This window comes from Tursiops truncatus, chromosome 8 (genome assembly GCF_011762595.2).
Source record: "Tursiops truncatus isolate mTurTru1 chromosome 8, mTurTru1.mat.Y, whole genome shotgun sequence".
NCBI lineage: Eukaryota > Metazoa > Chordata > Mammalia > Artiodactyla > Delphinidae > Tursiops > Tursiops truncatus.
In genome coordinates, this window is record NC_047041.1 from 8,641,277 (window position 1) to 8,659,229 (window position 17,953).

Below are 17,953 nucleotides of genomic sequence, written 5' to 3' on the forward strand. Positions count from 1 at the left end.
TTCTTTCCTGCAGGACTTCTCAGAGGCTTTAATGTACTAATGCACATTATGAAACTCCTCTATCAAAATATGATATGCAGTTCATCCTAGACTAATTAGGCTGTGGAATTTTTTTTTTTTTTTTTGGATAGCATATCTTTTAAGACTGTGTTCCTTGGAAATCACTGCTTTGAAAGCTGTCTTCCTGGCTCTGGAAGGTGAGGTTCCAGGTATCACTGTCCTGTGGCTCTTGAGACTTTTTCACTGCCCAGGGGTGGCGTCTCTGCTGTTGTTTGCAGAATCTCCAGGTGTGACTGGGGGCTGGGCTCTGGGAGGGCGGTGACCCAGGGGACGCTATCCACGCTGCGTGGAGATCCGTTTTTGCCTGTGGAATCACTCCCTTTCCCATCTTCAGCCTGGCCAGAGGGTGTCCACGGGTAAGCGTGAACTCTGCAGCCTTTTTGAACGGGAAACAAGGAACCCCCCCTCCTGCTTCTAAACCGATACCCCAGTACAGGGCCCAGATAAGGAAACCTCTAGGTTGAAAGTAACATGAAAGACTGCCTCTCACTTAGTTGGGGAGATAGCTGCCTCTAACTTTCTTCCCGCCCTAGGGAATAGAGTGCTGAATTATGGGGTTCAAAGGGCAGGCTACGCTCTGGACACAGCTCCTGGATTCAATGTGGCAGTCAAGACTGCCTCTCCTTCCTGATTCCCGGGACCTTTCACCTGAGGGATAGGGCATGTGAGGGCTGGGGGAGGGGCAGTGGTGGCCCCAGCTTGGATGGAGGTCGGAAAAGCAAGGGGCTTTGAGGGTAGAGTGTGTTGGAAGAGCTCCCCTGCTATGGGGGCAGCCTGCCAGGAGAGGGCAGTGCAGAGCCTCCTCCTGTCTGCCCTCCTTCATCTCTTTGTCTTGGAGCAGACACGTCTGCGCTGAGTGTACTGAACTTGGCCGTCGTCCTCCCCAGAGAGGTAAACTGAGGACACCCAGAAAGCCTTCTTCCTTGGTCCTTTCATGGGTATTCAGGTCAACAAGGAGTATGCTGAGGCCTCCAAATTTTCTCTGGTCCAGGGTCCCCCTAACCCCTAATCACAGAAAAAGAGAATCGCGTGCCAGAATTATGGTAGGTAATAAGGTTTACTGAAAACTCGGCCACATTCAGTACTGGTTTGGTGGATACATCAGAAGAGGTTGCATAACATTAATTAGGCAGGTGGAGGGGGCTGGGAGGAGGATGTGTGGGCACATGTGTGCAGGTGTGCCTGTGCTGGGGTGGGATGCCTGTCCAAAGTGATAAGTGGAAGAGTGTGCATGTGAACAAGAAAAGTGAACCAGAACAGGAAATGTATTTTATCCCACTTCACGTTGCAAAAGTCTCACGCCAAAAAAGCTAGACTTTCCTCTACCTATGGCATCAAAAGGGAGTAAAAAATGATTGGATCACCCAGATTATAAATAAGGTTATTTGTTTCTCAAAAATCCTTATTAAAACATTAAATATCAGCTCTTTTGGGGGAAGAAATACATTCATTTCAGGGAGACCTCAGGAAAGCCACCATCCTTTTGCTCCTCCTTAGGGGGCCCCGCGGGGGCCCTTGAGTTGAGCCAGGCAGCCACTCACATCCTGCCACTGATGGAGATGGCCAACGCACGACTGACAAATGAAGCTGCAAGTCCATTAAATTAACTTCAATGGAAAACACACGTGGGATCAGTCCCGTCATTCACAGCCATAGGGGTGGGAGGGAACGGGAGGAAGGGGTGCCAACCCCGGGGGACTGGATGTTGGGGTGGGAGGGTGTGTGTGGGGCAGATGGTGGGAAGACTCCTCCTCCTGGTGGAGCCCCAGTTCCTCCAGTGCTGTGTAAGTGATGGCGTGTAGAACAGTGAGGCGGGGGGTGGGGCACCTCCTCCACACTTTGGATATTGATGAGAAGAGGGACGTAGCACCTTCTCCAACCCCTGGCTTCCCACTGGGCTGGATGCTTCTTTCCACTGTTTCTTCTGCCTCCTCTGAAGGACAGAGTGAAGACGAGAGGATGAAGGCTGGTGGAGCCGGCCTGGGAGCAGGGGGACAGCAGTGAGGGACAGGAAGGGTGGACAGATTCCAAGCTAACCTGGCTCCACCCTCTCTGATGGCCCCTGGAGGGGGGTGGAACGTCTGGGGAGCTCCATCTGAGGGCTGGAACATCTGGGATAAGACACCGCTGTCCTGCTGTTACAGGAGCTGAGTTCTGTGACCGCTGGGGATCGCTGTGGTCCCCAAAGTCACCTTGATCTGGCTCCTAGCCCAGGTTCTGCCATCTCCTTGGGTCCTGGAGCCAACCCAGGTGAAGGGACTCCACTTTACCTCCTATAAATGAGCCCACCAGCTTACCGCTGATTTCCAGGAGAGAGAGAAGGCAGCTCCGGTGGCTCCCATCCCTCTCTCCCAAGTCCACGGCTGCCTGTACCCAGAGACAGGGCCATGGAGGGCTGAGAGGAGCTCCAGGAGTCCAGGTCCCACCCTGGTCTGCCGGATGCGACGCCTCAGGCCGTTCCCCTCCTCCAGCCATGGATTATACGTTGAGGCTCCCTCCTGCCCTTGAACGTCTCTCAGAGGAGCTAACAGCCCTCTGGAGGTGGAACGCAGACCCCCTTTGTCTCTCCCTTTCCTCCTAACTCTGTTCCCTGGCAAACGCTCACTCTGTGAACAGCACTGATCCACCTCACGGCGCAGGGCTTGTACACAACTCAAGTCCTTCGGTGGCGGGGGTTTGGGGGCGTGGGTGCCATCTGTCCTCAGGGATTCAGTGAGTCCAGATCTCACTCCCGCCTTTCTGTCCAGGCTGCTCGACTGGCCCCGCCAAACGGAGTCCTCTGCAGCTCTAGGGAAGTGGGGCCAGGGTACTGGTGGAAGCTTGGTGGTTGGGAAGGAACAGGTGTTTCCTCTGCATTTCCTCCAGCTACTGATTTTGGGAAGCCAGGGTCCAACTTCCTCGGGGCTGCCTGCCCGTGTCTCCTCCCCCCCGAGCCTGAAGCCCTCCTGACGACACTCCTGCTCGGTGATCAGTGCCACCTGGGCTGCCCGGCTACTCCAGGGAGTCACTGTGCTCCAAGCCCAGGTCGCTGACATTCGTTGTCTGCAGCTCGTCGGCCTCGTCCTCCAGCTCCTCTTCCTCTTCCTCTTCCATCTCATCCTCATCCTCTTCTTCTGTCCCATCCAGTGAGTCGTCGTGTGCGGCCATCATAGCCTGCTGCATGGCCATGGTGGCATTGTCTGAGGACAGGGACTGCAGGTTGTCCAGGTTGATGGAACCTATGTGGGGGAAGAAGGCAAGGGTCAGGCCCAGGAAAGCCAGGGGCTTCAGTGGTGAGCTCCTACGCTAGACAGTCCCCTGGCGCGAAGTCTCCCGTCCGTTCCCCTGTCAGCCGCTCCCTGCCCCATCCCAAGCAGCAGCGCTCCTGGGTACCACTTCCTGAGCATCTTCTGTGTAAGTATGTCAAACACTGTTGCCTTTCGAAGAATTCTGTAAGTAGGTGTCATCACCCCCATCCTCAAGAGGAGGGAACAGTCTCAGACAGTTGAGTCATTAGCTCAGAATGACACAGTCAGGCATGATATAGCTGGGATTCTCTCCCTGCTTGGTCAAGCTCAAAATCTGTTGATTTCTACTCTACCCCATAAGACTATTGCCCACCACACAGAACTGGTACCCAGTCATATAAATGCACGTAGACATGAAGGTACGCCTGCACACGTGTACACCTCCACTCCACTTCCCACACAGAGCTAGCTTCACATGCTAAGCTATAAAACGTTGTCTGGCTCGTGGCTCATTGAATTATTCATTGTGCACCAGGCGACCGGCAATTAGAAACGTGTATACGAAGGGTGTGATGGAGAAGCTGGGAAAACAATGCTCTTGCTGGCCTCCGTTCGCAAGCCAGCTGCCTGCTTCGGTATTTATAGATGGCCCTGGCTCTTGGGGAACTGTGCGGACACTGGTGCTGAGGAACTTCAGGTGGGTGTGGGACTGAGGAGGGGGAACTCTGCTGAGGAGCCACTGACTCAGATGACCACCAGCTGACTCCCACTCGTCTCTGTGAGATTGCTTTTGGCTTGTTAAAGTATACGCAAAAAAAAAAAAAAAAAATCCTCTTCTTTCAGGCTGACATACATCGTTTGATGGGGATCAGGTAGGGATACCCATTGTGACAGAGCTGACACGGCCACTCAAGCGTGTAGACTATCAGCCCCTGACTCTGTGCACAGCTGCGCCCATAGGAGCTCCAGGAGCCCCTCCCGACCAGCTCCCCGCCCCCATCTGCAGTACCCTCAGCCCCAGCTCTTACCATCGGGGTTTGTCCCCGGGGCACCACCCTGCTGCTGCAGCACCCCTGCAGCAATGGAGTTGGGCCAGAATCTTTGGGTGGGCCGGTGCTGCGACTTGATTTTCTTGGCTTTGGGGGCGGGGTCGGGGTTGCTGGCATCAAGCATGGGCTGCAAGATGCGCCTCCGGGCGTTGATGAACCTGCCCAGGGGTAAGATGGAGACGGGTTAGTCACCACCGGGGGGCGGGAGCATGTGTGCGCAGGTACGTGTGTCTGTGTGTGAGTGTGTGCACGTGTGTATGCACACGTGTGCATGCACACGTGTGCGTGTCTGTGTGCACGTGTATGCACACGTGTGCGTGTCTGTGTGCACGTGTATGCACACGTGTGCATGTGTGTGCAGAGAGCGCTAAGCTGCTTCCAGACTCTGAGAAGCTGGTCCTTGTACGGAACAGACCCGGGTCTGGTCTAGGGTGTGGAAGCATAGCTGTGATGAGCCCTGGGCACCGAGGAGCTCGTGACGTCACCAGGGGGCTTGGGGACCACGAACCAGCGTGGGACGAATGCGTGAGAAGGGTCAGGAATCTCTGCTCCAGACCGGTCAGGACTGAACAGAGGAAGGAAGAGCCCCCCAGTCAAAGGCACTAACCTCTGACCTGACCTCTCTCCAGAGGGCCAAGGGTCTGCTCCCATCCAGCCAGAACTTGCCCTCTGAGGCTTTCTATGACACCCCAGGTGGCCACAGAGGAGGGGGCACGGGAGCCCTGTGGGGTGAGGACTGCCAGCTCCTCCCTATTCTTCCTGCTCCCAGCCCTGCAGAGCGTTTCAGCCTGAGCTCTTTTTACACGGGTGGTGAGTAGACCAGATGACCACCGGTGGCCTCGGGTCGTGGGATGCAGGCACCCCTGTGTGTCCGTAGTGCAGGTGGGGCTGGGTTTTCTGCAAGAAGGCAAAAAGCTCCCAGTGATGTTCCTGACACAGTTTCCCAGGAGAGGGCGCTGAGAAGCTGCAGATGAAGCTATAGGTGTTGATTCCGGATATCTGCTTCCAGCCCACATGCGATGGCTGGCATGGTCGCCAGGTTGAGACTGAGGCCAGGCTGGGCACTCTAGCCTCTTTCCCCTGCTATGCATTCCCCTGCCCATCAAGTGGCCCCTGGCTCTGAGAGCCTCTGGGCAGGCGATACTAACTCACCAGTTATTCACTTGCAGGAGGGTGAGGTTTGTCTGGGCTGCGATCTGCCTCTTCTCATCCTCCGTGGGGTAGGGGTGCTGAAATGAGAGGTGAAGGGCTAGTGAGGGGTGGGCCCGTGGTGGCCTGGTCCCCCTAGAGACCGTGCCCACAACACAGGCAGCATCGCAGGCCAGGTAGCCCCAGGGGTTTGGAAGCCCAAAAAGGGGAAAGTGTAATGTTCCCCAGAAAGAATGGCCAAGGGCTTGGAGGGAGGCTGCTCTGTGCCTGAGGAGGGCTACCTGCCCTGAGCCCAGCCCCCCATGGTGGAGGACCAAGTGGTTTCCCAAGGGTTGGTACAGTTCAATACTGATCGCTTCCAAAGCAGTGTCGCATTCTCACTTGGTCCACCCCCAAACAGGCAGGTCAGGCATTATCAATATTAGGATTGACAATGGCCTCAAGAGCCCACAGGACTCTCAGAAGGTGGTAAACGGGTGAACGAATCCATTTAATTTAAACTAACTGACATTTACTGAATATCTACTACGTGTGCAGATTCATGCAGGCATCCTAGGAGACGGAAGATAAATATAATGATAACTACGACTTGTGTAATACTTTGTAGCCTATGAAATGCTTTCATGCACTTAATTTCACTTCATAAAGCATATCGGTAAAACTTGGTAAGAGGCAGGTTAGGTGAAGAAACTGAAGGACTATCTCCACTGTCCCCTAGAACTCAGTTCAGAACTCCCCGTCAGAACTCAGTTCTGACGTTGGTCCGGGCTGCCCCCATCACTTCATGCTGCCACTTTGTGAGACGAAGTCAGTGTCTTTGTGGGGGTGAGTGAGGACGTGGGGCAGGGCCTTCAGTCCTGCACTGATTACACGTTTGTCTCTCTCTCGGATCATGTTTCATGAGGGCAGAGACCAGCTCTTATTAATGTATCCCCAGCACCCGCCACATGGACCTGAAGTACAAATGGCTGCTGAGCAAAAGAAACAAGGCGGTGGGTGCTGGGGTTTGGATAACAAGCACCGGAGAAGCTTAGGAGAAGTGGGTGTTGGCCAAAGCGCTGGGGAGGCTGAATAGGTCACATTAAAGACTGGGAAAGTTTGGGGTGGCAGAGGGTTAGGGGACCTTCTGGATCCCACTGGGTGGTGAGCCCCATGATGTCTGGGTCTATGTGTCTGTGTGTCTTTCCCAGGCTTCTGCATAACACCTGGCACCCAGCAGGCTTGCAATATAGGTGTGATGAGCGTCTGAACGGGTCAGAGCCTTGCCCTGGCAGCTAGGGGAGGTTCGGGAGCTCTCAGGGTAGAGGGCCAAGCTGTCCTCAGGTCAGAATCATCCCCTTATTGAGATAGTGGTGCTTGGGCTTTCCAAAGTCCTGAAGACCAGGGCTCAGATTCTGGCTCTATCATGAAGAGCTGTGAGATCTCAGGCACATCACTTAACCCCACATGATAAAGTCATCTAATGATTAAAAGAAATTATACTTGTAAAGTGCTCAATAAGAGATCGCTCTTCGTACTACTGTTGGACAATGTTGGCAAGGTGCTTAAAGCTCTCTAAGGGATGAGCTAGAGATCAACAACCTCCACAGAACTCTCATTATCAGTGACAAAGGAAAGGAACCTCTTCGGTGTCCTCAATGTCCCTCGACTGAAGCAATCAGGGTCGTGTGTTGTTTTAATTCACACTTCTGACCCTGATCACAACACCAGGGCAGCCGGGACTCGTGATCCATATAATATTAAGATTCTAACAAGAAGGAAAGCACGTCGGTGTCATAGGAGCCAATTTCATCTAACTGGGAAGGAGCCCAGGGAGTTGGGGAGGAGACCGTAGCCTCCCAGGGGCTCCGTGCATCTGACACCCTCGGGGGGGTGGTGGCCGAGCCCTCCTCCCCTGCCCCGTGGAGCTCCAAGCTCAGCGGCCCTGATGGGAGCCGAGCAGCCTCCCCGTCATCCAAGGCAACCGGTCTGAGAACACAGCAAAAATATAGTAACCTTTCGGCCTTCCCGGGCCCCACTAGGCCCTTCATACCTCCATGCTTTTGCACATGCTGTTCCCTCTGCTGGAAAGCTTTCTCCCACTTTTCCACTGCGTACGTTTCTGAGCTTCTGCAAAGACCTTTCACAGGTCAAGTCCTCTGAGAGGCCTTTCCCCCCAGCTCCCCGGGGCAAAGTTAGTCACTGCCTGCTGCACTTGAATAATTGCCTTTAGCCCGCTATACGGTGATAGATATCTCCCCCCTATCCTGGGAGTTGCTCTCAGGCAGGGACCCAGTCTTATTAGACATTGCATCTCCAGTGTCCAGACCAGTAACAGGCAGAGTGGATATTCAGTGTTGTGTATGAAACAGATGAGTGAACCAGCACAAGAAGGAGATGGCTGACTTGTTCCCTGAGCCTTGCCGACTGCGCCGGTTCATCAACCACAAATGCTGGGAAGCTGCTACCTCGGAGGTGGCCGCAAGTGAACGATACCTGGCCATAGAGCTCGCAGCTTAGAGGGCAAGGCTACAGGCAAAGGAAAAAGCCTCTATTAAAAGGTAGTGTGTCTTCAGCACTGCAGTCTGTAAACTGTTTTAGTAAAGAGCTCAGATTCTGGAGGCAAAAAAAAAAAAAAAAGAAGAAAACGTAGTGTGTAAGTACCTGTCGGGTGGTAAGAGAAGTCAGGGGAGCCTTCCCTAGGGAGGAGGGACTTCAACTGGATTTTGAAGAATGGCCAAGCCATCCCAGTAAAGGAGGACCTGGGCCTTCCAGACAGGGGCTTTGCACTGGGACTTAGAGTCAAGTCAGTCAGATGCAAATCTCGTCCATCATTAGAAACCTCCAGAGAAGGAAATGCTTCAGCGCCACCCAGATAATATTTGCTGCTGTCTCCAAGGAGGCTTCGCGTGCGGGCCGCCACTCTGAGTGGGTGTCATCAATCCACAGATTAATGTGTTCCCAATTACTGGAGAGGGAGGAGAGGCAGGGACCCTGAAACTGGCTGGTTGTTCTCTTATGGTAGGGATACAAAGCCCTTATCCTCCTGGGGGGCAAGTCCCACCACCCATCGCTCCTGGGACCAGTGTCCCGTGAGGCATGCGGTGGAGGCCATGGGGTGAGTGGCTGCATCGGGCACGGCCTTGGGGACAGGTGTGTCGCCAGAACGTTCCTGGCACCACGTCTGGGTGCTCATGGGAGCAGTCCAGCTCGTCTACGCCTCACACCAGATGATTCCTGAGGACAGAGTCAAAATAGTCCTGGCCCCTGGACAGCCCTCGATTTGGTCAGTGCTACTTTTAGCGCGATCGGAAGGGCTCGAGGCCAGGGACGGGGAGAGGTATCCAGCGAGACGGTGCTGAGCCATCAGGCTGCGGCAGCTGCTCTCTGATCACAGTTTGGAGGGGCTCCTCTGGAGTCGGGAGGGAAGGGCACAGGCAGCAGCCCTCTAGGAGGGACAGAGAATGGACCAGAAAATTCCAGCTCCTTTTCAGGGCCAGCGGGGAGCCTCAGGGGGCTGGGCAGTGCTGCCTGGTGGTTAATAAGAGCATGGCCTTTGCAGAGGTTGTGTCCTGCACCCACCACTTAACCAGCCGTGTGGCCCTCCTGGCGATTCATTGTTTGACGTATGCCATCCTCAGTTTCCTGGGCTTAAAATAGAAATATGAGGATGGTGGCTACTCCCTGGACTTCGGGGGTGATTGAATGAATGATGCAGGCAAAGCATGTGCGCTGCACTGACTCACTCTGCACCACATGGTGAAGCCTCCCAGACACGGTATCGCTGAATATTTAGTCTCTGGGGAAGGGAACTGCAGGATTTATACTGAGTAGGCGTTTCACGACACCACAGTTGGCATCGGGAAGCTCCTCTGACGTCTGACCAAACTCTGTCCCTGACACCTCCCTTTTGGCCCTGGAACTCAAGTCTCTTCTGGGCTAAAATGGAGCTGAAGGCATCTCTCAGTCTGAACTATGGGTTCCCCCTAGGGTCCCGGGTCTGAAAGCAGCACAGCCAGGCTGGCCCATGGGCCCCTGGCCACGCCTTTCACTCAAAGCCCACCCAAGATGGTGCACCCACCTCCTAGCCCAGGAAGACCCGCAGGAGGCCGGCCACGTCCCGGAGGGACACAGCGCGTGGGAAGCAGCGGCCTGCAGGTGTGAGGCGGAGCTGCCGCTGGAGCAGGGGCCGCCTGGAGCTGGCTTTCCCACTTTCCTGCACTGGGGTCAACCACACCCTCCTCCCCTTCTCGCTCCTGACCAACTGTGGGCACGTGATCTGCTGCGGCCACAGCTTCACAGCGTGGCCGCTGCTCTAGAAGGGCCAGAGACCAGCCGGAGGGAGGCAGCCAGGATGGTGAGGGGCCCTGAAACAACCACATTTCATCACATCGAAGACGCGGGCACACCCTGACTTCAGAGATGCTACAGCAGTTTGGGGTGGAGAGGGGCACACAAGTCACCCAAGGACCCTCCCTTTCCTGCTGTAGCTGCCCTTGCTTATATGTCCCACTCTTCCATTTCTCTCTCTTTTCAACTCCCCTCCCCACTTACAGTTGTGCACACACAGAAAAGCACAAAGAACTGAAATGCATAGCTTGGTGTAGTATCACAAACACCCATGTGACCACCTGCCAGGTCAAAAACTAGACTTCTACCAGCACCCCAGCAGCCCCTTTTCTGCCCCCTCCCAATCACATACCTCCAAAGATATCCTCCCCAAAGATAACCTGATGTTTATGGTAATCACTTTTTTTGCTTTTCCTTATAGTTTTACTATCTATGTTACATCCCTAACCATTATGGTTTAGTTTTGCCTGGTCTGGGACTCTGTATAAATGGAATCATGTAGCATGTAGTATTTCACTCCACAGTATGGTGTGAGATCCACTTATGGCTGCTCTATGTAACAATCACATGCATGTTCATTGCCGTATAGTTTCTCATTGTAAAAATCTACTGCCTTCTTGTTCTTCACCCTCCTGCAATTACAAAACCACTCTCCCTCCCTCTGGCTTCTTCAATCCATCCTTCTCATGGCAGCAAGATTGGTCCTTCTTAACCTGCTCCCAACCCCTTAGGTCCCCCTCCATGAGCTCTGAGCCCTCACCCTACCCAGGATTCCACACACTACAAGGATGATCTGTTGTTTTTCACCCCAACCAGACAGGCTGCAATGTTTGAGAAAAGGGTCCACACCTGTCTTTTCATCCCCACCTCACTGGTGCCGAGGAAAACGCCTGGCCCATGCCGAGCGTTCGGTATGTCTTCGTTGAATGATCATAGGACCCTAGGGGGTAACTGGTACTTGTCACCATTCCCTTTGTGTGTGTTTGTGGGTGTGAAGATGGGTAGGAGAGGGTGGGGGAATTCTAGCTTGTATCAGGCTGCCTACGTATTAACGGTGCTATTCCCACAACTGATGGTTTCAAGCATATTTGTGGGGGAAGGGGGATGGGGAGGGGGTACCTTCTGCACATGAGAAAACTGAGCCCAGAGGCATTAAACGCTGGCCCCAGGTTATATGGGGGGTACATGGCAGAGCTGGGACCCACACCCCCTGTGTCTTTAACCACAGCCATTCCACCTCTGTCAGCTACTGTGCTTTTTAACTGTATTGTTGATATTCACCATAGGTAGGTATTATTATCTCCATTTTATGAAGAGGAAATTGACATCAGAGAAGTTAATTGACCCGCTCAAGGTCATATAGTCAGTAAGAAATGGAGCAGGGCTCAATCTCGGGTCTGTCTGCCTCCAAAGCCTTGTTCCTTCTACTGTACCAGGCTGCCCTAAAGGAACTAATCTTTTCTACAGACCAAACATCCCCAGCCTTTAACCATTCATCGTGTGACACGTTTCCTGTCGGAATCATTTGAACAGACATTTCCCCATCCTAGCTGCCGTTCTCTGGACACAACTCGTCAAAGGACCTTTTGATATCTGATGCTCAGTCCCGGACACACTATGCTGGATGTGTCTGACCAGCAAGATGGGCAAGCCCCCCACCTCTATCGAGTCATCTCTTCCCCAGCCCCTTGCGTGTGTGTTTGTGTAACAGCACTGGATTACATCACGGGTTGACCGCTCGTAGTACGTGTATGATTTATTCCCCCGATTCATTGATCAGCCCTTTGAGTGCCGAAATCATGTCTCCTACCTGAAGCTTAGGTTTTAGTGGACAGTTCAGTTAAAGATCTGTGTTCTGGTGGAGAGAAGCCCCCCCGGATTCAGGAAGAACGAACAAGAGATCTTCCCCTACTTTCAGGGAACAGAACTAGACCTGGGTAAACGCTGAGACTGGAGAGCACAGACTTTGTCAGCTTCTCCCTTTTTGGTGCCTTGCTGACTCTTCCCAGCACCCCTCTCACTAATCCCCGGGTCTTCATGTTATCCTACAGTCAGCTTCCTGAACTGGAGGCCTCTGGCCTCTAGGGCTTCACGGTCAAATGCCCTGCAACTATGTTCATGATGATGGAGATAAAGCTTTCATCAGATTCTCAGAAGGGTCAAGGACCTAGAAGAGGTTGAAAACAATTGCTAGGAACCTTTCCTCTGGCACCCCAGTCTGGCTTACCTCCTCAGAATGCTGTGTTTAAAAATGTTCTAATCTCATCTTCTACCAATAATAGGCACTGGCACTCTTCCCATGAAAGTGATCTTAGCTGAGTGGGTGTAGAAGACCAAGCTTTTGGATGAATTCATACCTCAGCTGTGAAGGAGTGATGGCCTCAGGGCCTCGCTGTAGGTATTTTGACAAGGATTGGCTCATTTTAAGTGGGTCTCTGATGAGTGAGATTTCAGATAAGGTGATGAAGTTAAAGGAAAAAGTAGTAGACAAAATATTCTGGAACAAGAATGGTTCAGTCTCCCTAGGCCATTTTCTTGCTTTTCAATGTTTCCTACTTTCCTCCACAGATTCCCTAGAAGTGTCAAGCTTTCTCTCAGCGTTTTCCAAGGCAGGGCAGATGGTGGGGATTCCTGGAGGGAGACGGGGGGTATTTGTAGCAGCAGCTGTGTCAGTATCAGGACAAAGTACCTTCACATCCATCATCTTATTCTAGCTGGGTATCGTGATTCCCATTTTACAGCAGAGGAAACTGAGGCTTCATGAGGTTAAGCAATTCACCGCAGGTCTGCTGGCTACGAAGAGGGGGCAGTGAGACTCAAATCTAGATCCTGCCTCCGAGTACCATGCCCTTTCCATAGACTGTCGCTGTTGTAAGAGCCACCACTGTTCTAAGTCAGCTGTCGATGAAGCCTGTACATGGGCCTCTGACAGGGATGGATGCATGCTTCCTTCAGAGCTTAATACAATGCTAGGCACAGGGAAGGGGGCAAGAACGTTTGCTGAGTGACTGAAAGCAACACCAAGGCGCAGAGGCAACCAACCGGATCTCACCTCCACAAGCCTTCCCCGGCTGGGAGCCCTTGTGCAGGGCACACACTGTACCCGGGCGTGCGGCAACCCTGTTTCTCCCAGCAGGGATGAGCCCAGCATGTGAGGCTCTAGCCCTGTGGGTGAGGATAGCTGGCAATCTGACAAGGAATCTCACAGATAAGGACGGGCTCAGAATCGTGGGGTGTACACGCATGTGTGTAGCAGTATCACTCAAGGCCCAAAAGTTGAAACCACCCAAATGTCCATAAACTGATGAACGGATAAACAAAATGTGGTCTATCTACACAATGGGACACTGTTCAGTCATACACAGGAAGGAAGCACTGCTATAGGGTACAATACGGATGAACCCTGAACACATCACGCTAAATGGAAGAAGTCAGTCACAAAAGACTCCATATCGTACGATTTCCTTCACGTGAATTACCCAAAACAGGCAAACCCATCTAGACAGAAAGTAGATCGCTGGCTTCTAGAGGCAGGGGAGGGACGGCTAATGGGTACAGGGTTTCTTTCCAGGGTGATGAAATAGTCTGGAATGAGATAGTGGTAATGATCGCAGAGCTTTGTAAATATACTTGAAACCTCTGAATTGTACAGTTAAAAAGAGTGAATTTTATGGCATGTGAGTTATATTTCAATACCGAAAGAATCAAACAGAGAAGGCCCCTGGTGTTTCTGTGCACTCAGCTTTTGTGACTATAGCCGAGTTTATACGAGGGCCCTGGAGCAAGGTCCTCAGCTCTGTGGGGCAGGGGTGAGACGGCTGCAAGCAGAGCGCAACTGTGACCCTGGCTGGATGCGTGCCGGGCTTGTGGATGTGATGGATACGGAAGGAAGAGGAGGGATGAGACAGTAAGACAGCCTCACTGTATCTAAAACTAGGGCCCGGCTATCAAAATCCTGCAGCTGTCCCAGGATGGGGCTCTGGGCCTCCGCTGAGGGTCGGGGTCCCCCTTTGCTTTACCTAGACTTTGCATGGGAGCTGAGAGATGCTGTGGTTTCTTGCGTCAATGCAGAGGCAGTAACAGCCTAGTGGGTGAGACGTTAGAGGCTCAAGCCACGCTGACCTGGGTTCAAATCCTGCGGGACCTTGGGGAATGCGTTACCTTCATGGAGCCTAGTTTTGTTATTGGTAAAATGAGGATCATTTCACCCGCCGGCTGGGCGGGTGAAACGAGATGATGCAGGAAAATGCTTGGCCCACACCCCGGCGCACAGAAGTAGCTAAGGGAGGAGGGGCTCCTCTGATGGTGGCAGGGCCGCTGGGGCTTGGTTTCTTCTCTAGGCTCCCCCCACCCTCAGAAAATACTCTGTAAACTTGCTCCTGTGCTTGGGTAACAGCAGCACAGAGAACAGGCACATTTTTGACGGAAATAGGCAGAATCACCCAGGCAGGACATGGGGAGGCTGGGATCTGGACAAGAGGGGATGAGGGCAGAAGCGGGGGCTGGGCTGCGCCCCTCCCTCTCTCCTCCACGGAGAGGACCCTCTGCCAGGGTTTCTCACTCTATCTGGATTTGTAACGGAATGACTGCTTCCAGCAGGAGTTTAGCTGCTTTCAGCCAAAATGCAGTAGCAAGAAAATCTCACTGGATTCTTCAGGGACCCAGAAGCAAGGAACTGATGGATGAAACCATTCCAGTCTCACCGCAGCCTAACAGCAAAAAGGCTCCGGGGTTTAGCCTCCATCTCAGGAGCATGCTGTCATCTGAATACATTTCTATAGCTGCTAGTGCCCCAGAACAGTGGAAATGACAAGAAGCCTCGGACACAGGGCAAAAGGAATCAAAGAATACTAACTTCTGCCTGAGGGAAAGAAGAAAACAGGAAAACCAGCATCTACAATAGAAGTTCTAACAACCGATCTCTATTAAACAAGTCTACAGATTATACCACGCTCTCCCTTTCTGCTGTCAACCATTAGAACTGCTGTCTGCAGTATCCTGACGGCTTGAGATGAATAGATTACTCTGTAGAATGTTCATTAGCCAATTTATGTGCTTGTCAGAAAGTCAGCAGTGTTTGTGTTGACTAGTTTATGCCAGTTATACGTGTTACTGTAATTATGTAACTTTATTCTGTAAACCAATAAAATATGAGTGCAAAAAGCAAGAGTTGTTGCTAAGAAAACTAAGCGGAGTGCTTTGGAAAGACTCCAGACTCAAATTTGCTTAAAAGTGAGACCAGGTGAGACAAGTATAAGAGACTGGGATACACAATAAAAATCTAGAAATATCCTGCAGACAGATTACTTCCCCAAAGCCAAAGTTCTTATTCCATTTTAAATAAAGATGAAATTTATAGATCTTATAGGAGAAGTTTGTGCAAGTAAAATGACAAACTTTAATCAGAAAATGACCTTGTCCTTATATCAAAACATTAGCAAACAAATATATTATGTATGTCTTTTAAATCAAAATAAAATGTATCTTACAGGTACCCCTATGTTCATAGCAGCACTATTCACAATAGCCAAGACACGGACACAACCTAAACGTCCATCAGCAGATAAATGGATAAAGAAAATGTGGTATACACACACACACACACACACAATGGAATACCACTCCGCCATAAAAACAGCTGAAATAACGCCATCTGCAGCAACATGGACGGACTAGAAATTATCATACTAAGTGAAGTAAGTCAGAAAGAGAAAGACAAATACCATACGATATCACTTGTATGTGGAATCTCAAATATGACGCAAATGAATATATCTATGAAACAGAAACAGACTCACAGATGCAGAGAACAGACTTGTGGTTGCCAAGGGGGATGGGGGTGTGGGAAGGAAGGATTGGGAGTTTCAGGTTAGCAGATGTAAACTAGTATATATAGGATGGATAAACAACGAGATCGTACTGTACAGCACAGGGACCTATATTCAATATCCTGTGATAAACCATAATGGAAAAGAATATGAAAAAGAATGTAAACATATATATATATATATATAACTGAGTCACTTTGCTGTACAGCAGAAGTTAACACAACATCGTAAATCAACTCTACTTCAATAAAATAAATTAAAAAAATAAAATGTATCTTTTTAATGGTTGTTTCTTTCTTCAATCAACTTTTCCAATTAAACAATCAACAAATTAGTTGTCTCCCCTGCACTGGATATGAGAACATCACTGATATTGAGATCTGCCCTTTTTCATACCTTTTCTAAGACTGAACAGCTACTATATGCCTAATACAATGTTGCCACAGAGTGGGGTTCTCCAAGAACTACAGTCTCAGACTTGTTCTCAGAGCAACAATGAAAACAAGAGTGACTCAGAGTGATCAAATATTTGGGAAAAGCTTCAAGCCATGCCCCCTCTTGCAAATTCACGATGCCCCCCTAGTATACTAAGGGTAAAGAAATAAGCTAAACTTCGTATAACCAGATTTTCCCAAATCTGTTCCATCAGGGTACCCTTTCTTGGGAGCAACACCTATTACATCCTGTAAAGGTACCCATTTTGGGAAGCAATGCTTTGGGGCCCAGAGAAGAGGTATCATGTATGATCTCTATTCTTAAACAATTTACAGCTGAGTCAGAGATATACAACATGTAGATTCGACACACACATATACACACAGAACAGGTAGGTAACAGTATTAGTCAATGTATTCTTAGGGTCAAATGATGGGAGAATCAGGAGGTACTACAGATCAGAACAACAGATCAGCCATCCACCTCTAAATAACTTTCACAGATATTGGGCCTTGGCCTCAAAAACTTGCTCTTGGTCTGCTGTTCTAGAAAGTTCACATTTCTTGAGTGTGATTGTGTATCAGGCATGGCTCTTTACATAAGTTATCTCATTTAGTTTTCTCAACCATGGAAAATGGGTATTATCTCCTTTTTCAAAGAAATAAAGTGATTGCCCAGCTAGTGGGCAATTCCTACTCCTGCCTGTCTGGCTTGAAAGCCTGTCTTCCTTCCACTGCGCCCTGTTACCAAGAGCCTTCACAGGATTTTTCCTGAGCTGGGGTTTAGGGGAACTGTGTGCCCACCTGTATCTGGGGAGCCAGCCTTGGCCTGCAGGGGACAACTGCGTCATGCTAAGTCCCTAGAGCCTGGACTTCTCCCCATCTTCTTCCTCCCCCTCTTCCAGAAGTTCTGAGTTCTGACTTTAAAGGCCCACGGGTCACTCTCTTGTCCTCTCTCCATGGTCTCTGTGGGGAAGGCATTAAGTGGGGGAGGACTTGCCAATGTCAAGTGCTTTATCGACAGTATCCACACTGAGTGCACTCTGCGCTGCAGAGGGCCTGGGGCGGGTGACGGGCTCACTCACACGGTTCAGCAAGTCCCTGCCATCGTTCCAGGTCCCTCCTACAGCTCTAACCTGGGTCCTTCTTTCCCCTCTGCTTTGTGCTCAGCTGCTACACCCTCTCTTCCCTGCCTCCACCTTCCTCTGCCTTCCCACGTCCGGGTGGAGGTGGTCGTAGAGTGGAAGGGAAAGATCCTGAGCCTTTGAGGAGGCTCAGCGGGGCGGGGGGGCGAAGGGCAGGGCGAGAGGCAGGACATGAACTGAGTCCAAGGTCAGAGGAGGGATGGACAGTGTGACCCTCTGTCTCAGGCTGAAGACTTAACTCAGGGGTGAGTTGCCATTGGGTACGGGAGGCACCGGAAGTGACAGGAGTCAGCGGGGGGCACTGGCCTGGACGTCAGGCTCCTCTCCCTCCTATACTTGCCTTTTCTCCCCTCAGAAGTAAGGCTGTAGGTGTGTTCACATCAGTCTTCAAACATGCACAGGATGGGGGTAAGGAAAGGAAGAGAAGCGAGGGAACGAACATTTAAGAAGCCCCAGTGTGCTAGGGTCTTTGCACTCATTTCACTGCTCCGTCATGATCGCCACAAGAGGTGAGTGTGGCCAGATCACAGAGGAAGAGGGAAAGCCTAGATGTGAAGCTGGGTTTGGTTGCCTCAAAAGCCCACAAGCTTTCCACCAAACCCACAGCCCTACAGTTACACAGCAACACAACGTAACACGTGGCCTCCTCTAGGTCCATGGCTGGGGCCGGGGAGGTAGCCTGGGTGCCCCCAACTTGGGTGTTACAGCTCAGTGCACAGAGACAGAACCTCC

The 17,953-nt window shown here is 51.4% G+C and overlaps 1 protein-coding gene across 3 annotated transcripts in view; it reads right to left on the reverse strand.

The window, feature by feature from the left end:
- Positions 1-1,104: 1,104 nt before the first annotated feature.
- Positions 1,105-17,953, reverse strand: part of PKNOX2 (PBX/knotted 1 homeobox 2) — a 254,297-nt gene continuing 237,448 nt past the window's right edge. For all 3 annotated transcript variants that reach the window (XM_073808010.1, XM_073808011.1, XM_033861842.2), the window contains 3 exons: positions 5,489-5,565; positions 4,316-4,494; positions 1,105-3,278 (listed from right to left, as the gene is read on the reverse strand). In XM_073808010.1, coding sequence (XP_073664111.1) covers positions 3,052-3,278; positions 4,316-4,494; positions 5,489-5,565 — 483 coding nt within the window. In that variant the 3' untranslated portion in view covers positions 1,105-3,051. The remainder of the gene's footprint in view (positions 3,279-4,315; positions 4,495-5,488; positions 5,566-17,953) is intronic.